This window comes from Dipodomys spectabilis, unplaced genomic scaffold, assembly GCF_019054845.1.
Source record: "Dipodomys spectabilis isolate Male_0828 unplaced genomic scaffold, ASM1905484v1 ptg000424l, whole genome shotgun sequence".
In the NCBI taxonomy this organism is placed as follows: Eukaryota; Metazoa; Chordata; class Mammalia; order Rodentia; family Heteromyidae; genus Dipodomys; species Dipodomys spectabilis.
Genome location: NW_024871101.1, coordinates 781207 through 803468, shown reverse-complemented (window position 1 = coordinate 803468; position 22262 = coordinate 781207). Strand labels below are relative to the sequence as shown.

Sequence of the window (22262 nt, the reverse complement as noted above, 5' to 3'; positions counted from 1 at the left end):
TTTTTTTATGGGGGGAGGGAGGAGTGAGAAGAGCCATTATCAGTCTGAAGGTTTATTATAATAAGAACAAGGCTTTCTTCTTCCACAATAGAAATTAGCCTGCTATATAATCAGCCTGCTGTCAGGTAACTTACTGATCAACCCAAAGAATGATACTATATTGGGATTTTGTGTTAGCCTCTTTGTAGCTGACAGATTAGGGATTCAATAGTGGGTACATCCAGGTCAGCCTTGATGAATGGGAGCTTATGTTGCTGAGTCTTTGATTAACTTCTATGCCTGCCATCATGGCCACTTTGTCCATAACCCTATTGGGTAATGACAGAAATGAGTATGGAAAGAGACTGCTATTTATAGATTAAGTCATCCTAGCCTAAATTATCAGAATCCTTCTCTGATGAGATCATCCTTTTGTAAATAAATATTCTCAGGGAACAAAAAAGACCTCATGGTTTTCACCGATGAAAAGAGATCCATGTTCTCCAGATGTCTTTGTTACCAACTTTTCCTGTCACGTCTTTTCCAAGTTCCTCATTATCCAGCCAAGCCATTAGCCACAACCCATCTGGCCATTCATTTCTCCTTCTAAATAAAGTGAACAACCATGTACATTGCACGTTCTGTCCTCTGGGATCTGGGAGGATTTTTCATCACTGTTCTTCAGAAAAATCCCAGAAAAGAGCTACAATGCTACCTCTGTCCACATTCAGATGGTACCTGTAGCTCATGTATAACCATCTATAAATTAAGCCTCAGGCCTCTCCACTTTTGTCAGCTACATATTCATATGGAAGTCTTCATAAGCCCATAGAAGCAGGCTGGAAGTAAAATGCTTTGACATAATTTCTAAGGTTTGGTAATTTATAAAGAAAGTAAATTTGTCTCTTGCAGTGTTGAAGACTGAAAGAACAAGATTAAGTGGCTGCATCTGTTCAGCCTTCTGTTTGTGTTACAACATGGCAGAGAAATGGAAAAGAAGCAGTCACATGTAGAAGACGTTGAGCATGAGACTTGCCATATCTTTCTGGTGATAGAATGTGTCTATGAAACATATTTTCTGGCTTGATGTATTTCATGATATCAAGTTCAGGTTGAGCTGAAGTTACACATAAACTATGCCCATAGTTAAGCATTCTGTTTTTATCAACGTCCAGTAGTAGACCAAACACTATTTCTCAAAGTAAATTAGTGCTAGGCACTAGTGGTTCATGCCTATAATCCCAGTTACTCAGGAGATTGAGATCTGAGGACCAAGATTCAAAGCCAGCCTAGGAAGACAAATTCAAGACACTCTTATCTATAATCAACCAGCAAAAGGCCAGAAGATGAGGCATGGTTCAATTCATAGAGTGCTATCCTTTAGTGGAAACATCAAGCAAGAATACAAGGCCCAGAGTTAAAGCCCTAGAGTATTATCACACACAAAAAAAATAGTTATAGACTGCTAATAGCAAGACTTCACTCCAAAATCTTGAGTCTATGCTATGATTCATCTTTAATGACTTCTCAGAGGCTCCAGAAAGCATTAATATCTACCAACTGCCACTATGTCTAATCAGTCATATGAGTCAAGTGGCAGCACAGCTTATACAGTAGGCTGGACCTGTTGCAGAGACTTTACTTGCTCTGTGTTCCACGCAATCTACCAAGTTTTCAGCTAACTCAGTAAATATTTCTAATACCATACTCGAATAAGAAATATGCTGTTTCCAAAATCTAATGAAGCTCACTAGATATTGTGCTGTTTTTGTTGTAACAGGAGCAAATTGTAGCAAACTAATCATTCATGTTATATAGGATATCTTGATATTCACCTTCTACAATTTATTTTACTTACTTATTTTTAATTTATTTTTTGTGCTGGTCCTGGGGCTTGAACTCAGACTCTGGGCTTGGTCCCTGAGCTTCTTTTGCTTAAGGCTAGCACTCTACCACTTGAGTCACAGATCACTTTCAGCTTTATCAATGGTTAATTGGAGATAAGTGTCTGACAGACTTTTCTTCCTAGACTACTTCGAACCATGATCCTCAGTTCTCAGCCTCCTGAGGGGTAGCTAGGATTACAGGTGTGAGATACCAGCACCCAGCTATTTTATTTATGTATGTATGTATGTATGTATTTATTCACTCATTCATTATTTTATTTTTTTCTGGAACCAGGGTTTAAACTCTGGGCCTCATGCTAGCTCATCTTGCTTGCTTAGCTGGTATTCTACTTGAGCCACATCTCCAGCCCAGCCTTTTCTTAATTGTCTTGGAGTCTCGCAGACTAGCTAGCTTCAACCCCAAATCTGCTAGATCTCAGCCTCCTTATCAGCTAACATTATAGAGTGACCCACTTTGCCCAGCTCCTCTACAAGCTAACTGAGATAGAAGGTACTTGTAGTTTTTAAGTTACTTTATTGTTTTAGAGGCGGTATACAGTGGGGTTACCTTTTCATATGTCAGATAATGAGTACATTTCCTTCCTTTTGCATAGTATTATCAGTTCCCTCATTCTCTCCCACTCCCTCCCTCCCATCTCCTCCCATTAGTTGCAATGATTCACTTTCAGCAATATCCAGTACAGCAAGTGGGCTCTGCTGCTGCATGTTTTTTTCCCCATTTTCCACTGATTCTGTGCCTTCCCTCAGAAGTGCATGTGTATACACCATATATGAGGTAAAGAATATAGAGTCATCAGAAAACAAAAAGAAAAATTTTAAAAAGTCCTTTGTTTTCTAATCTTTGGAGTTCATTTCAGTAGGTACATTATTTTATATGCATATGAAGAGGCACTTGGGTATTGCAACTTGCTGATTTTCTCCTGAGACTATCCATATTGGTCTCACTGTATCTAGAATCCTGTATAATTTGTCCTAAACAGAATCAACTTAGGGATTTATCTTCCAGAAAACGCATTATGAATTGAGAAAATTCATCTTATGATTCTTCTCTTCTTAGATGATTCTCTGTACCAAAAACCATTATCAGAGTTCCCCACAAATAATACAAGCAATACAGTGTGAATTTTTCATATTTTAATTTTAACTAATTATCTCACATGATTATCAGGGATGAAAAGTCCAAAACCTGGAGGGCAGGCCATCAGTTTGGAATCTCAGGCAAAAGTGATGCTGTAATCTTGTGTTTGAAGTCTGTAGAGCAGGCCTAGTAACTTGACAATCAAGCAAGATTTTGGTGCTACAGCCTTGAAACTAAATTATCTCTTCCTGTAGGAAAACTTGATTTTTGTCCTTAATACTTGTTGATTGGATGAGGTCCGCACTATTTAAAGTAATCTCCTTAAATTCAACTGATTATAAACATTAATCCTAACTACAAAATGTTTTCAGAGGAACATCTATATTAGGGTTTGCCAAAATCTGAGCCCTAAGCCTACCCAAGTTGATATATACAATTAACTATTACCAGCTCGGAAATAAATTTTATAAAAGAGATAAACATTGAAGATTCTTAAAAGTAGCCCAATTGGGTAAATAAGTGATTTTAGCACTTTTGTGGCTCCAAAACAAAAATTCAGCAACAGCAAAACTTGTCTGTGAATGTCAAGATAAGAAATGCCAACGTCTTTGAAACACTCAAGCTGATAAAGGAAACATTCGATAATTATAGCCATCCAGATGATCTGAGAAGCCACCCTAGCATACCTAACAGTTCTAAAGTGGCGTGTCTCTACTGGAAGAAAAGTAATCAGAAAGGCCTCAAGGCTCACACAGCTGAGTAAAAGAGAACTGATGTGGAAATTTGCAGTCAGGAAATTCTCCCTCAAGGTTGATTGGAAAAAAGATGATCTTTCACTACTTATGATACCTTGAGTCATGGCAGAAAAAATGGTGCAGCCAACTAAGATATCTGCCTGAGCTATGTTATTAATAAACACTGAAGTAGACTTTCTTGATACAGAAGGCAAGGTCAGAATCACCATGACATACAGACTGGCAAACAATCCCAGCAGTGTGATGATGATATTTGGAGATGGTAGGATTAGATACTGGATGTATTTGAAGGTCAGGTACCTTCGGAGATCTTTCATGTGGTCTCGATTCATAAAAATACTAAGATGAGCAGGATTCCTGTAGTGAAATAGAAAAGTGATGTAAGGATATATTCAAAATGGCATCTTTAAAGTCACTTAACACTATGGTTTGGTCCACTAGATTTAATATTCTAGCAGGCTAAAATAATACCATTAATATCTTTCCCATGGTTAGACTTGATTTCATGGAAGGTCAAACAGCCATATGAAATTACATCTTACGGGATAGGAAGGTGACTCAGTGATAGAGCGCTTGCCATGCATGCATGAGGCCCTGGGTTCGATTCTTCAGCACCACATAAGCAAAAAAAAAAGTCGGAAATGGCGCTGTGGCTCAAGTGGTAGAGCACTAGCCTTGAGCTGAAGAGCTGAGCGACAGCGCCCAGGTCCAGAGTTCAGGCCCCACGACTAGACCCCCCCCCCAAAAAAAGAAATTACATCTTACTTATGTTGACAATTGATGGTAAAAACAAAAAATATTTCATCAAATTCAATATTTTATCACATAAATTGATGTTTTTTACTCATATTTGTTCTTGCTACTCTTATTATTTGGATTAAAGAACTTGAAGAAATTTTCCTACTTGGATACATGTATGTATCAATATCAGAATAAAGAACTCAAGGCAGATATCTAATAAGGGAACAGTAAGATTCCTATTTATTTATTTATATATACATTGCTAGTACTGGGATTTGAACTCAGGACCTCACAGTTTTGCTTGGCTTTTTCACTCAAGGCTGTCACTCTACAACTTGAGCCACCCCTCTACTTCTGGCATTTTGCTGGTTAATTAGAGATGATGACTTATAGACTTTTCTGCCTGGGCTGGCTTTGAACTCAGACTCCTGAGTAGCTTGAATTACAGGTGTGAGCCACTAGCACCTGAAAAGTTTCTTCTTGGTTAATGCACTACTAAATGAGCTGGAAATTTTCCAATTAAGTTTCTTTGTGTGAAATGAACAGAATGAAATAAAACCTGAAATGTCATTGTTCTCTCTTCCTCTAAGTAGAAGCAGTGGTCCAAACTAATAACCAGTTCTACTACAGCCCCAAATAATTCATATTGGTATTCTTCACATTTGAAAGTATCATGCCTGGAATATTCTCTCTCTTTATCTGAATCCTCCATTATTTCCTGTACTTTAACACCATGGCACACAAGTATAGGGTACAGCTTTGTGTGAGGTAGGTATTTAAGATAAATTTGACATGCTGGGCCTCCTCAAGAGGCAAGTATAAAACACTGATAGCAGAAATTAAATTCTCTCTGTCTCTCTCCTTCCTTTTCCTCAAATTGGAAATGTTGATGTGGCAATAATGAATGCTAAGCTTGATTTCGTGATTTGATATATTAAACAGAACAAATAAAAAGTTAAGTTGATATAAAACTTAGAGAAAGTTGAGAGGAAATTTCTACATCAAAGAAAGCTGCATAAACATCTTATGTCTGTGATAAGTAACTGAAAATTCCAGGTAAGAAGTTTGTTTCTAATAGACAAACTGGTTAAAATAATTGTTGTTTACACAAGAATTATGACTAAACAGGAATGCTTACAGGAGTCACAATTTCAAATGTCTTCAGGGTTCAAAAAAGCAAGTTAAGTGAGTCCCTGTCTGAGGGAAACAAACAATAATCAGCTCCAGCCAAACATTGCCACCAAATGCTATTATCATGCCTTTATTTTCCAAGAGCCAGAAGTCAGACTTTTAGGTGAGATTATTCAAATATTTAACATAGGCAATCATTTCAAAATTTTGGGCTTTTTTGTTTTTATGGCACTTAAGGTTATTTTAATCCTTTACATTGTGGTATATGTATTATTATGCATTTTAGACATCACAAAACTGAAATCTAGATGGATTAAGTAACTTGACTAAAGTCACAACTAAGAAGTGAGGTAAGTGAATCCACATTTACCTAACATTGAAATATTTGTTTTGTGTCCAGTTTCCCAAGAGTCAAGAGGAGCTTACTTTTTGATTCTTTTTGTTCATCTGGAGTCATTGTCAATGCTCAAGGAGTTAAATAAAATCAAACAGCCTTTAAAACCCATTCTCATTATTAAGGTAACGCCAGTAATTTTACTATCTCTAAGGAACTATTGATTCCCATAACACATAGGACTTTATTGACTCTGTTTCCAAATCCTATGTGAAATACCTATACTTTTCCATAAGGCCAAACAAAATTCTAAAATGTTTTTATTTCTCTTATTATGGAAAAACCTTCCATATTTTCCATTCTTTCTTTCTACACAGATTAGCCAACCAAGCTTATATCGGAACTAAGTTGTTAAGCAGCACTATTAAGAAGCTGGGTTGTCAGGAAAACTTACCTGTATCTGCCTTCCTCCCTCCTACACCACTCTTTTCATATACATGGAATAATTACTGGCCAGTAAAAACTCCAATACATGTAAGTATGTGCAAATCAAATAGGAGAGAGAAAAAAGTTTTCCTTTACTTTCCTCTGGTCAATCAATGATGATGACAATTAGTTTGAAATTAACATCTGTTGCTCATCGAGGAAAAATGATGTCAAAATTTTCTCAGGCTGAAATACTGGTACTTGAAAAGTTTTATGGGCATATTCACTATGGTATTGACTATCAAAGTAAGATAAAACTCAACCAGTGAAACTTGAATATAAGGAAAGACACTTGCTGATTGTTTTTATTGCTCTACTGATGATGATTTTAGATAGCCTATTGAATAAAATATTCATTAGGCCATGCAACAGTGGCTCAAACCTATAATCCTGCTACTCTGAGGACTGCAGTTCAAAGCCAGCCCAGACAGGAAAGTCCATAAGACTCTTATCTGCAATTAACCACCAGAAAACCGGAAGTGGCACTGTGGTCCAAAGTTGAAGAGCACTAGCCTTTAGTGAAAAAGCTCAGGGCCAGCACCCAGGCACTGACTTTAAGCCCTACAACCACCAAAAAAATAAATAAAAATTATACATATATATATATATATATATATATATATATATTACACAATGGTAGCCCTGAAGGATATAGCCACAGTTCATTAGCTCTGCAGTATCGTAAGTCAAATCTTAACTGAACCTACTGGTAACACTAGCCCTGTTTTCTAAAGGAATAAGATAGTGGCTATCACCAGAAACTTCTTTACAGACACAGGAGCTATTTAGTAGGACCTATATGGCCAGAATCTGCAATATCTAATTAGGTTGAGGGGAAAGAAAAAAAAAAGATTCATAGACAGTAGAAATTGACAGTCTGCTAGAAATTAGCATGTCCTTCATGGAAACATTTATTAATCACTAACTAATATGTCTCTATCATGAAAGAAAAATCCACAGGGGGTGTGAAGATCATTAATATGTATTCTCTTGCCAAGAGTTTTCTCAAATACCTGCCACAATGGAAACTCACTTGAATTCTATTTTTAACCTCAATTTCTTTAGGTTCCAAAGGCTAGAAACAAGAGGAAATAGTCTCGCTTAGGAGTACAATTGTGATATTGCTTTAAAAAAATCTTTATTGGGGGGGGCATGCAGGGGCATAAAAAACACCAGTGTTGGGCTGGGAAGGTGGCTCAGTGGTAGAGTGCTTGCCTTGCATGCATGGGATCCTGAGTTTGATTCCTCAGCACTACATAAGCAGAAAAAGCTGGAAGTGGCACTATGGCTCAAGTGGTAGAGCGCTAGCTTTGAGCTGAAGGACAGAGCCCAAGGCCAGAGTTCAGGTCCCACAACCTACCAAAAAAAAAAAAAAACACTAGTGTTATAATTTGATCTTAATGTGTGGTGTCAGTCATGGTGAAATGATAACTTCCAGTTAGAAGAACACAAGTTTGTTCTCTGAACAAGCCTTCATTCTTTTGTTATGTTATGCAGTAAACTCTAAGGTCTGCTCAGTTTTCCTCTAAGGACTTATTTCCACACATGGACCATTCTTAGCAGCTTTCCTTAGTGATGGAATATCATGATGGTGAGTCATTATTTAGCTGTCATATATTGCACAAATAAACTTACAGTTTTGAAAAACAAATCTTCACAGAGAAGTTACAGAAGAAAATGAGGTAGTGCATTCAAGACTCTCCCAGGTCATCTTAATGTCACACTGAAGCTCTCAAGGTCATTTTGAAACAAAGTTCTCTATCTTCAATGTCGTCAGTCTGGTCTTTTCAATCTGTTCTTTGCTTAGACCCTACAACTAAAACTTCACCTTGCCTGGAATCCTTCATCATGTTTTCCTTACTCCAAACCTTTACTCACACTAATCTCTCTGCCTACGCCATTCTTCCACATCTGGCAACACTACTCATCCCATCTTTCAGTGTCCATTACAGATGATACTTACATGTAAATGAATCAAACCTTCTCGGCCACCCTCATTTTCCTGAGCCTTTATTGGCACTCACTAGTTTTGATATTATGCTTGGGATATTTGAAAGCAAAGACTATATATTCCTTATTTTTTGTATAATGCTTTCTACAACTGTATCTTATCTCCCACACCAGACATTTTCCCTTGTGTAAGATATATTAGCATTATTTACTGAAAATGAAAAGGTAGAGATTGAATATAAGATTTAAGGAAAATGGTAAAAAAAATTAATCTCAAGAGCTGACTCTCTTATTTCCTTCAATTTCTTACCTATTCACTGCCACCTATCAAGTTAGTGTATTCTATATTTATCTTTACTCTTTTCCTCATGGTGTCAAATATGATGTTTCTCTTCCCCTCATATCCTCTGAAATTCACCTCGGCACCATCTACTTCTCTAGGCCCTTATTCTATCAGACATCCCTCCAACCAATGAGAATGCCCAACTCTCTTACAACCTATAAACTGGAAGAAGAAACTTTGTCTCCCGTGCCCCTTTCTGCTACTTCCCTTCTTCTCTCCTCTTTGAAACCATAAAGCTTGAACATGTTCAACTTCACTATCATCACTTTCTTATCTCCCATGCTCTCCTCAACCTATGCAGTCTCATTTCTTCCCCCAATATTCTAATACTCCTTCCAGTAAACGTAATGTATCTTTCCCACCCTTCTGTTAGTGGACTTTGCTGCATTTGATACCCTGGATATATATAATATATGTACTATATATATATACATATGTATACTTTATATCCTTACAGTGCCACATTATCTGCTTCCTTCATTGATTCCTGGTTATCATTTGCTCCCAAAAATGGTTATCTTCTCTAGCATTCCATCACTTATCCACTTCTATTTTCTACCTATATACATTTGTACACAACTGTTTTCAGGCAGTATCTCCCTTTTTAAACTTCAAAACTGAAGATTCATCTGTTACAGTTCTCTACTTAGAAGGTTTAAAGATAGTCCAGTCTAGATAAATGAGAAATTCACTTCTACCTTCTTCTCATATAGTCAATTTTACTTTGTCCCTTCTAAAATTCTTCCCCTTAGCTCTTCTTTACTTCTACTGTCTTAAATTACAACCTCATCTTTACTTCTACTGTCTTAAAGTAGAACCTCATCATTTTTTTCACCTGGATGATTATGAAAACTCAATCTGCCTTCGAGAAACCAAAGATGCTGCTAGAGTGGTTAAGTAAGTGTACTATTGAGCCAAACTGTCTTGGTTCAAATACTCAATCTATCACTCATTAGCTGTGATATGTTGAAAAAGCTACTAAACTTTTCCATGCCTCCGATTCCCCACAAATGCAGAGGAAATAAGAATAACTTACCATAGGGTTGTGTGAGGATTATGTTAATAAACAAAGAAATCCCTTGGGGCTATGGCTGGCATAGTAAGATCTAAATGAGCTACATGAGACAGTGTGAGCTGTCCTTATCATCAAAACATGATCAGGTAATATGACTGCTAAAAATTCCTCATTGGTTTCCATGACCTAAAAGATGCAATCTAGACTCCTACATGTGGTGCGTTATGATGTGTCCTGTGCCCAACTTCTATTCACCCATCTCTTTAACTCCATCTACCTCAAAATTTACACTCCAATACACAAGAAATTATAGACCTCTATAGAGTTTGTCATGCTTCATTATTTTGTTTTTTAATTTTATTTTATTGTAAAGATGCTGTACAGAGGAGTTAAAGTTACACAAGTAAGGCAATGAGTACATTTCTTGTTGAGCATTGTTACCCCTCCCTTGTTGTTCTCCCACTGTCCCTTCCCTCCCCTACCTCCCTCATTTCTTCCACTCTCCAAAGTTGTAAGGTTCATTTCCAATATACTGTCTTGTAGGTATCATTGTTGCAATGGGTCATCCTGTGTCCTTGTTTCAGAGTTTTGTTTATTCCCTTCCCCTTCCCCAAATGTATATACAAATGTATATACCAGATACACAGTACCAAAATCAAGAACAGTGACAACAGGGGATATACCATAGGGGGAAGAACATACAAACAAAACAAAAAAAATCACACATACTACATTAAAATCAACAACAACAAAGAATGACCTCTTGTGTCCCATATCTTGGGGTTCATTTCACTTTCATCTGGGATTCTTTTTTTTTAATTTTTATTTATTTTTTATTGTGAAAATACTGTACAGAGGGGTTACAATTAGATGGGCAAGATAATGAGTACATTTCTTATCAAGCATTGCAGCCTCCTCCTTTGTTTCCCCTTCCCATCCCTTCCCAGCCTCCCCCCACCCCCCCACCCAATCCTCCCCCCCCCACCAAAGTTGTAAAGTTCGTTTTCAACATGTCATGCTTCATTTTTTGTGTAATTCTGTTTTACGCATTCCCTTCCCCCTTGAAATTCTTTTCTTTCCTAAACTTCACCTGAGTAACTTCTACTCATCCTTTAAAACTCAGCTTACTCTCCAAGGTGATTAGTTTTAGGAGGCTGTAAACATGTGACGTTAAGTTGTAGATTTTAGGGCCTGTACTCACCCAACTTACAAATGAAGGAACAGTCAATTGAGAAGTCAAAATTATAATATAGTTGGGTATGTTTTACATAATAGACTGATTTCTATCTTTGTTAAGTTAATGTAGTCTAAAACTCATTGGCCCCCAGGAAACAATGAATGTCCCTATGTTCGTTCAAGTGTTCATTCAAGTGAACTAGGTCTACTAAATTTCATTCATAATATAATGATAATATAATGACCTAATTTATCATAATTTGTTCCTGAGATCTCTTCCTTGGTAAACCATTCATTTTAGTCCTAGCCTTCTAAAGAAGTAATGCCCACTATTTTGCCTATAAGACTGCTGCTGGGAAGTGGCTATGTGGCTCAAGTGGTAGAGCGCTCGCCTTGAGCTGAAGATCTCAGGGACAGCACTCAGGCCCAGAGTTCAAGCCCCACGACTGACCAAAAAAATTATAGAAAAGGTCAAAAGCTATGTGCATATGACCATATAAGATGATCCTAAGTGAAATGAACCCCAAGATAGGGACACAAGAGGTTTTATCTTTTTGCTATTGTTTCTAATGTATTCATATTATACTATGTGATTTTTGTTTTCTATGTTCTTCCCCCATGGTATAACCCCTGTTGTCATTGTATTTGATTCCAGTGCCCTGCATCTTGTATATACATTTTTCAAATTTGGGGAGAGGAAGGAAAATAACAAAATGCTGAAATAAGGATTCAGGTTGACCCATTGTAACCATGAGATGTACAAGACACTATGTCGAAAATGAACTTTACAACTTGGATGAGGGAGAAGTTAGGGAGGTGGGAGGGAATGGATGGTAGGGAAAAAACAAAAGAGGGGGTAACAATGCTTGATAGGAAATGTACTCATTACCTTACTCATGTAACTGTAACCCCTCTGTACAAAAAGACTGCTTCTGCTGAGTATCAGGAACACTGGCTATCCTGAGAAAAGCTATTTTCAGAGACATCTTTGGGACCACCTTTCACATTATACTACACACATATGGACGCACTCCTCCCATGAATCCTCTGCGCTGCAGATCCCCACAATTCTCTCTTTTGTTACCCCACAGGCTTTAGGGGCAGTCAGTGACTTTCACTGTGAAAGAATACAAACAATTCAAGATACATACAAGAATCCTGAAGAAAAGAAAAAGAATCACAAGGGTGTATAAATCAATACACATGTATGAAGTGCCTATTTTATGAAAGATAGTATATTAGGTGGTAGGCAGTGACAGATGAAAAGACATCAAGGTATTTATAAGTAGAAAAATATGAAGACACTGTGTACAATATGAAGTGAAAGGCAGAAAGACTAATAAATAAAAATAAAGGCAAATAAATGACCAAGGGAAAAAAATCCTTTACTTCTCACTTTGTTCAAAAAGACTAAGGTCAAAAGATCCAGCCAGGTGCTGGTGACTCACACCTGTAATCTTAGCTATCAAGAGGCTGAGAGCTAAGGATCACAGAAGGTAAACCAGGAAAGTCCATAAGACACTTATCTCCAATAAACTACTCTGAAAAGCTGGAAGTGTGGCTGTGGCTCAAGTTGTAGAGTGTTATCCTTGAGCAAAAGAAGCTCAGGACAGTGCCCAGGCCCAGATTTCAAGCTCCAAGACCAGCAAAATAAAGAAAGGAAGAAAGAAAGAGAGAAAGAAAGAAAGAGAGAGAGAGAGAGGAAGGAAGGAAGGAAGGAAAGAAGGAAGAAAGGAAGGAAGGAAGGAAGGAAAAAAGAGTCACCCAGTCCTAGTCAAATCATATCTGATTTACTGTCTAATGACTAAAAAATAAATAAATAAAACGGGTCAACATTCCCTTTTCCCCATTCCACACCCATTATTCACACAGTACTAGGGTTTGAAGTGCACAGGGCTGGCACTCTACCACTTGAGCCACAGCTTTACTTCTGGTTGTTTGCCCCATTAATTAGATATAAGAGTCTCAGACTTCCCTGCTCTGAATGGCTTCAAATCACAGTTCTTAGATCACCATCTTCTAAGTAACTAGGATTACAGGCATGATCCACAGGCACTTGGCCTCTTAGTTTTATGGCAAATCCAGATTGTATGTTCACAATCTAGAAAAAAAAAAAGTGTAACTAGAACCTTCTCTCCAGCACAAAAAGTCAATATGATCATCTTGCTCAAGTCATGACATTTTATGCCTTTGTGTATCAGAAAGGGGATTCCTTCATGAATAATACTTTAGAGGGAACTGGGTAAGAGCAGGAAACATAAGACAGCTGCTGTTCAGAATTCTGTTGCCAACCAGGTCTTCTTATCTGTGCCAGGAATACCACTTCAAAGTCCCTTGCATGAGTAAGCAGTGCCAATGTTGAATCATGCATCACCTCAGTAGGATGTAGAATCCAACAGCTCTTAACCACACAAAAGTAAAACTATGCCCTTTAACTTCAATTAAAATCTGAATAGGTTTGTTACGTTGGTTGTGGCTTTATGTATCTATGTTCAAACACATACATTGTATGCATTAAGTATGTGAATATTTTTATAACTATACCTTAATAACAGTTACAAAGACAGATATAAATAAATTTTACAAAAAGGAGTAGTACCCTGCAATCCAGTCAGGTGAACTAATGATGATGCATCTACACTAGTGACAGTTGTCAAGTTGAATTGTGGATGTTATTAAACACACACAAGAAAATCCACTTATTTTTTATGGAAAGGACAAGCTAATGCTTCCCCTGAAGTCAGACTATCCAAAATAAACTAGAAAGTATTACCAGAGATGGCAGGATTACCTCTACAGTTTTGTTTTCCAGTAGGAAAATACAGCCTCTAATCAACAAGAAGTATGGCATTAAACACAAGAAAAAAGACACAGTATCCTACTCCCAATTAGTTTTGAGTCCAGTTAATAAGAACACAATCAGACACATGTATGTACATATACACATGAAAATCTGCTCACAAGTAATAGTAGGTATTAAGAGATATTTCACAAGCATATTGGGTGCAACAATTTAAAGCAAAAATCCTATCCTCATCTGTTGACAATTCAGTTACATTTTTCTTTCCCAACTAACCTTTTACACATTCCTATAGAGACTCGTTACAGACATGCTTAATGCTTCTAGTTAGATATTTTCAAAATTAGATGTTATACTTACATGATAAAGGAGACTCCAACTAGAGATACTCCCTCAGTGGTCTGTGAGGCTGATTCTCAACAGGGCACACTTCTCTTTATATGTGTTCTTCCCCCTGAAACATTTTGCTGTAAGCCGTAGGAAAGCTATGCAGTCTACACAAGTCTATAATAAATTTATTCAAAGTAGATTTCACAAGAAATATCTGAATCACCAATGCTATTAACTTTTTATGCAATGTGGAAAAGATGATATTTCTTTTTTTTGCTGAATAACTCAGCAACTTCTTATTTTCCCTTTGAAGATGAGGAATGCAGTCTTCATTGGCTTGAACACCACCTAAAAGTTTTGAACAAGTTAGAACTTGGCTGCCTCAAATCCTTTGTGAAAGAAGGCTGGCTACAAGTAAATAAACATACATTCAGGGGTGGAAAATATAACATCATATAAGACCCTTGAAATTACTTGGTGGAACAGACATGTATGTGTGTGCTTTTCATGGCTGCATTGATAATTAACAAGGATTTCAAATGGCCCTTGGCAGTAAGAAGTATTCTCTACCCCGGATAATAAACTGAAATTGAAGTTCAAGGCAGAAACAGAGTCTTGGAGAAGTTATAAAATTCAAAAGTTCTCTGTGTTTTTAAGGCTCCATGCCAAAAGGTGCAGCTTTTTAAATTGCCTTTCAGTTCAGTGTGTGGAGGTGTGTGTGTGTCTGTGACTGTGTATGAGAGAGAGGCAAAAGAAGAAAGAAAAGAAGAAGCAGGGGGAGAATAGGAGAAAGGGAGGAAAAGGGGAAGTGAAAGAGGAAAAAGGAGAGGATAACTAGAGGATAGGGCTAGCATAGCGTTGGGGGGAAATGATGAAATGGGTAACATTGAATCAAGGTGTATTGTACTCACAAACTGACATGTTGAACTGAAACCCCTTTGTACAACTACTTACAGACTATAAAAATATAAATTAAAAATAAAAATAAATAAATAAAAATGAATAAGCTTTCACTGGCCTAAAAAAAGAGTGAAAAAAATTTTTAATGAGAATAGAGTTTATTTTCTTAGTTCTTATCATTAGGTACTCCTCCCTCCCTCCTTCCCTTCCTTCCTTCCTTCCTTCCTTCCTCCCTCCCTCCCTTCCTCCTTCCTTTCCTTCCTTCCTTCTTTCCTTCCTTCTTTTGTTCTTCTATTCTTCCTTTCTTCCTTTCTCCCTTTCTTTTTTTGCCAGTCCTAGGGCTTGGGTGTTGTCCCTAAGCTTCAGAAGAGTGAAAAAAAAATTTTAACAGAGACCACTAACTAGAACAGGTCTTTCCCTAAAACTCACGGATTGTATTTCGGAGGCAAATTTTCAGACTGAAAATTGAAGTAAAAGCAGTTTCCAAATATTCCCAGGCTCCACAATAGAGTTGAAGTAGTAATATCACCTGGTTTCTGTACAGCCCACTAATCTTCATATACAGTTTTTTTAACAACCACCACAACTCTTCCCAGTAAGCTAAATATTCATTTTTCAGATGGTAAAACCAAGGAGCAATGAGAAAGCAGAACTAGTCATTCATGATTATGAATTATCTCCAGTAGGGCAGAGACTGGGTTAAGTATGAGACTCCAAGGTATTGAAAAGAAGGAGCCAGTGCTAGTGGCTCATGCCTGTAATATTAACTACTCAGAAGGCTGAAATCTGAGGATCACAGTTCAAAGCTAGCCAACCAGAAACGTCTGTGCAACTCTTATTTCCAATTCACTTTCAAAAAGCCAAAAGTGGAGCTGTGGCTCCAGTTTTAGAGCACTAGCCTTGAGTGAAAGAATACTTAGGGACAGGTCTCAGACCCTGAGTTCAAGCCCCAAAACCAAAACTGCACCCAAAAAGCACTACTAGTTATGTCATGGAACATGAACATTTTTCAGACAATCTCATTTTTGGCTGAGGTTAGTGTTTGGTAGGCAGTGGGGACATGCCCTGACAATCTAATACCTGCAACACAGCAAGCTTGTACTTAGCTAGGAGTAGCCTCAAACTTCAGGGAAAGGACTGTTGGCAGCTGTTGGCTCACAGTTGATTTGTTTGTCCTTGAAGGTCTGCCATGGGTGAATGATTGATTGGTGACCAGATTCCTGGTCTATGTCAATATTTGAGTACTGACTTTTCTGCTCTTTTTCTGCTCTTTCCTTTATCTGCCAGGGCCAAGTATTCTCAACTTCCCTCCCTGATTAGCAGGACAGAGTTAGCTGCTGGCAGAGAACAGTAGGGGGCTCTCATTTCTATGGAAAGGGTACAAACTGGGAGAGAAAAAAAGAAAATGTTCCAAACTTAACCCTGATAGGTCTGATAAGCCTACAAATATCTCTAGGCTGTGAGTTTTGTTTTGTTTTGTTTTGTTTTGTTTTGTTTTTTGGTCAGTTATGGGGCTTGAACTCTGGGCCTGGGTGCTGTCCCTCAGCTCTTCAGCTCAAGGTGAGGGCTCTACCTCTTGAGCCACAGCACCACTTCCAGTTTTCTAGTGGTTTATTGGAAACAAACCAGACTCTCACAGACTTTCCTGCCCAGGCTGGCTTTGAACCGTGATCCTCAGATCTCAGCCTCCTGAGTAGCTAGGATTATAGGTGTGGCCCACCGGCGCCCAGCTAGGCTGTGATTTTTCTGTTCTCTATTTTTCCATGAGATAATGTAAAAGAATTACAAGGTTTTTTTTTTAAGTTCCTCCAAAATGGAAAGGTGTAGCAGAGGCCCTCAGTGGTTTGGCTAGAATTAAGTCCAAATCCCCCCTTCTCAAAGACTATCCCAGAATGTATAGATATACATTATACATCTCTGTCTCTGTCTGCATCTCTTTCTCTCCTTTCCTCCTTCCCCCTCCCTCCTCCTCCTCCTCCTCTTCCTCCTCTTCTTCCTCTCTCCCTCTTCCTCACTCCCTCCCCCCCTCTCTTCCCCTCCTCTTCCCCCAATTGTCATTTGGCCCTCACCAGGCATCAACATGCTGCATAGAAGTCATTTGCATAAATGTTTCATCTCTCCCCCCTCCCACACACACACGTAGGTTTGAGAGTCCTAGAGTAAAGAACCTTTGCTTTTTTGTAGCTAGCTCTGGGTTTAGTACTTTAGACAAATCAGCTAAACTCTCATCTTGGTGAATTAATGAAATACAAACGTGTTGGCCAGAATTATCAGTTGTTGTTAAAAAGACAATGCTATTATCTCGCCCTGCAATACTTCCTGCAAATCATTAAGCAATAGGTAATTCCCTGACAGAAATCCAAAGGAAACACCATGACTTATGTTAACCTCTAACTGCGCAATTCTCTAACTTAGAAGATCAATCCTACCAGATAGAAAAATCAAATCTCTCTTGCTCCAACTCCCAAGAGGGAGTTCTTTATCCATTATCACTATTATTTATTAGAAGCATACCTTCAAATAATTAAATCAGATAATTTTCCTCAGGGGAGATGGGATGGATTTGTTACCAAGAAATTATCTGATTTAGCCATCCTAAAGGTTTGCTACTAATAAATAATAGTAATAATGGATAAAGAACACTGACTTCTACCCTCAGGCACTTCCTTCTCCTACAATGGACGTAATACAAGTGTAACAAAAGTTTAGAACAAACTCAAGATTGTCTTTTGAATCTTACTGATATTAAGCATATTTTCTATCCTTCCCAGTTTTATACCATATGTAGGCTTGATCAAAATATTGTTTCCATTTAAGTCACCAATGAAAATATTGACTTAGGACAAGGCCTAGAACAGATGTCTCTGACCTTCCACATTAGAAATCTGTGTTTATTGACATAAATCCATTAGAATCAACTCTAATCAATCATAAAACTCATTCTCATCTATACTCTTAATTTCACCAATCAAATGTAACAAACTAGGTAGTGTTTGCCCTATACCTATACTCTTAGGTACAAAATCAACCTTTCCCTGAAATATTTACCAGAAATGCTGAGGGCAAATGACTGGTTGTGGAGTTGGGTAACAGAAGAGAAACAGATAGGGCTTACAAACCTACCAAAATTCCCCAGTGTCCACTTTTCATGGGAAAACTGAGTCACCTCCCTAATCTTGGCAACTTTTAAAATTGAGTTTTTCTTCACAGAGCATAGAATGGTGATTACTAGGGGTGAGAAGATGAGGGAACATAGAGATATGTCAAAGGGTACAAAGTTTATGTAGTATTAGTAAGTATTATGAGATACAGTATGGGAACCATAGTTAATGATATTGTATGCTGTACTTGAAATGTATGAAGAGAGTAGAACTGAAGTGTTATGACAAAAACAGAAGCTATTAAATATTGGCTATACATCATGTATACAAAATAAATACATAAACACAAAAATATGCCTGCCTTAATCAAATCCTCTCTCTCTCTCTCTCTCTCTCTCTCTCTCTCTCTCTCTGTGTGTGTGTGTGTGTGTGTGTGTGTGTGTGTGTGTGCATGTGTGCTGATACTGGGGATTGAATTCAGGGTCTGGAACTCTCTTTTCTTGCTCAAAGCTGCCACTCTACCACTTAAACCACAACTCCACTTCCTGGCTTTTGGATGGTTAATTGGAAATAAGAGTTTCATGGACTTTTCTGCCTAGGCTGCCTTTAAATTGTGGTCCTCAGTAGCTAGGATTACATGCATGAGCTACTAGCACCTGGCTCAAATCCTGATCCTTAGGCCTACCCTCTTCATAGGCTCATATAGAGGACCTAATTTTTTCCTTATGAAAAACACATATTGGGTCCTTCAGATATTCTAATGTTTTAAAACCAGGAAGCTCATGAGAAATGCATTACTACCACTCCCTACATTATCAGATGATGATATTGAGTTCCAGAAAGAGGAAGTCATTTGTTGTAGATGTTACCTCGAATATACATTGAAACTAGAAACACTTCCTGACTGCTGGCTAGCAGTGTCCTCTCCACCATGATTCTCAGCCTCTAAAGAGACTGCACAAAAAATGAGATAATATGCTGCTTTTGTGTCATCTTTTCTGAGTCATCTTATAATTTGTCCTGTTGTGCTTTCTTGGGCTCTAGCCCTTTTTTCCATAGACTGAAATAGAGAGGGGCAAATAGTTTAGATCAGTGATGTGCTTTGTTTGGCATTTGTCTCACCTAGCACAAAGCCCAATGGTTTATTTTTCACATAACTGCTGTCAAACATGCTGTCAGATCCTAAATTTGAATAAGAATAGCTGGAAGTGTGTCTCAGTCATGCTGTGTCTGCCTACCATGCTTCAAGCTCTGAGTTCAAATCCCAGTACTGTGAAAGCTTAGATAAGAATAAGCATTTCTACTTAGCAGAGACAACAGGATGCTGCAAAATTTTAAGTTAGGAACAATTCCACACTTTGTATATTCTTGTAAACAAAAGATTAGCTATTGGAACAATTATCTACCCATAAAGCATATAATGGGCATGTGAGAATATAATTTACCTCAGAGCAAAACATTTGCAAAATTTTGGAGCAGAATTGATATTTTGGATATTTGGATATTAGTCTTTCTATGTAATCCAGGCTGGACTCAAGCGCACAATTATCTTGTCTCAAACTCTCAAGTGCTGTGATTACAGGGGGTGTACTACCTTTCTGGCTTGTAACAATTTTTAAATCCTTAAGATAAATATTATTTCAAGCAACAGCACACCACAGAGCCATAAAAATATTCAAGGTAATGTCTTAACTGAAAATGAAACAGAGCCCAAAGAATATGTATGAACTGTGTGTGGTTGGTTCATCCTTGTAATTCTATTTACTCGGGAGGATACTGAGGATAGAGGTTAGCAGGCAGCCCCAGTAGACAAGTTCCAGAGACAATTAACTAGAAAAAAGCTAAGTGGAGGTGTGGCTCAACTTGTAGAGTGCTAACTGAATTAAAACACCAAGCAAGAGCAAAGAAGCCTTGAGCTCAAACCCCAATAGCAGCACACACACAAAGAAAATATATTCAAAACCAAAGAAGAAAAAAATGAATGAAAAGATATTCCATATTCAAAGATAGGAAGAATAAATATTGTTAAAATGTCCATACTGTCCAGTGTAATATACAGATTTAATGTATCCCCTTCAAAAATCCCTATGACATTCTTCACAGAAGTAGTAAAAACAATCCTAAAATTTATATAGAACTACAAAGGATACTGAATGCATTTTGGATGATTCCATTTGTGATATACGGTCTTATATTCACTTACAATGCTGGTCAGCATAGTAAACAAAATCTCCCAGTCAGCCACACTGATATTTTCAACTTCTCAAGAGTTTATTGGGACTTAGTTCCATGGTAGTTGAATGTGTGTGTGTTTGTGTGTGTGTGTGTGTGTGTGTGTGTGTGTGTGAGAGAGAGAGAGAGAGAGAGAGAGAGAGAGAGAGAGAGAGAGAGAGAGAAATAAAGAGATTGAGAGAGGGAGAGAGGGGAGAGAAGGAAGGAATTACAGAAGGCCCTGACAATGGGATTTCGATTGTCCTAAACTGAATCTTAAATATTGCTTTCAAAGAAAGCTTGTTCAACTAGCTGTGAATTACTCGTGGTAATTTCATTCTGTGTGTCCTGAGTGAGTCAAGAAGATTACATAATCAACACTCTAACTAGCATTTGCATTTGCTTACTCTTTGCCTTCAGTAACTTGTATATCTACATTGTCATTTTCATGACAGCTTTTAGAAAGGCTTATTTTATGCATAACTGAAATTTTTGTTTTCAGTTTGATAAATTCTTCAGAACATGTAAGATCATTCTGTTTAAAACCAACTTGAATTTCTTTGAGACAAGTATACAAAATATTTAAAGCATATTATATATTTTTATTGAGAGATATGAAAAAACTTTAAATCAGACTATAGCTTTCATCTTTCCTCAACTAGAAGAATGAGTGAAAGTTTTGTGTGTGTAGTAGGCTTATAGAAGCTTATCTCACGTCCACTGAAATCCAAAGACCAAGCAAACAAACACAACTTATATCCCAGTTCATCTCAAAATTTAGCAGTCTTCAAGACTTACTTATGGCCGAGCACAGTGACACACACCTTAATCCCAGCACTCCACCAGGCACATGCACATCTGTAACCTAACTACTTAGGAGGCTGAGATCTGAGGACCACAAGTCCAAGATAGCTTGGGTAGGAAAGTCTGTGAGACTCTTATCTCCAATTAACCAGCAAAAAAAGCAGGAAGTAAGGTGTGGCTCAATTGGTAGAGTGCTAACCTTGAGCAAAACATGCTAAGGGCCCAGCCCTGGCCCCAAGTTCAAGCCCCAGTACCAGCACATACATACACATACAAAATCCTACAACTCCAGAAAGTAAAGTGAGATGATCAAAGCTAGCCTAGGCTGTTTAGCAAAAGCCTATTTCAAAAAATCAGGAGGCAAGGGGCGTATGTGGGGGGAAGACTTACACATTGTTTTGGTAGTCTTATCAGTAAACATAACATTGAGTGATCACTTCTGTTTTTATTAGTGTAAATTAATTGTACAAGGAGGTTAATAATAATTCTTCCATAGATGCATACAATTTACCCCTATCAAATGTGCTCCTCTATTATGCTCTCTTAACTCTCAACCTCTTTTTCAAACAGTAGTCAGTTTCTTAATGCTGTCTTCATATATATAGTGTACTTCAATCATGTTCACTCCTCAGTAGGCTCTCTTTTCCCGCTCTCCCTCCTGCTGGTTCCCACAGCCAGACAATCCTTTATTTAAGCTCATGTCCCATTTTATCATTATTATTAATCATTTTAAGTCTAAATTCCACATATGAGAGAAAGCACACATTGATGACTTTTTGAGGTTGTCTTATCTCACTAAATATACCCCAACTAACCATTGTCCCAAATTGAAGTCATTTCTTTGATAGAAGAAACATTATATTACATATGCATATAAGTACATAAGCTCTAGAATCAGAAATCGTAGATTTTGTCCAAGCTATACTGTGTAAACTTTAGTCAAGTTACTGAACTTCTCTGAACTTCAAATTCCTCCTAGATAAAAAAATGGAGATAATAATAATGCTAAAAAAAATTAGGTGCTTTGTTTACAACAGTGCCCAGCATGTAATAAATGCACCATGGATGGTAGCTATTATTTGGTTAGTACAGTAAACTCATACCATCAATTGAGTAAAGAAAATGAATTATATTCTTTATAGGTACATTGTTAACTCTGTAATGATAGGAATACTAGCTGACCCTATTTTGCCTCCTCCTGACTCCATCACTCAAAATCCT

General features: G+C 37.6%; 1 protein-coding gene across 6 annotated transcripts in view; it reads right to left on the bottom strand.

Moving 5' to 3' along the window:
• Positions 1-3005: 3005 nt before the first annotated feature.
• LOC122097690 (lysophosphatidic acid receptor 6-like) overlaps positions 3006-22262 on the bottom strand; it is a 90487-nt gene continuing 71230 nt past the window's right edge. For 5 of the 6 annotated variants that reach the window (XM_042668299.1, XM_042668298.1, XM_042668301.1 and 2 more), the window contains 2 exons: positions 14056-14149; positions 3006-4076 (listed from right to left, as the gene is read on the bottom strand). In XM_042668299.1, coding sequence (XP_042524233.1) covers positions 3401-4076; positions 14056-14057 — 678 coding nt within the window. In that variant the 5' untranslated portion in view covers positions 14058-14149 and the 3' untranslated portion in view covers positions 3006-3400. The remainder of the gene's footprint in view (positions 4077-14055; positions 14150-22262) is intronic. The other variant, XM_042668303.1, reaches the window with a different exon arrangement.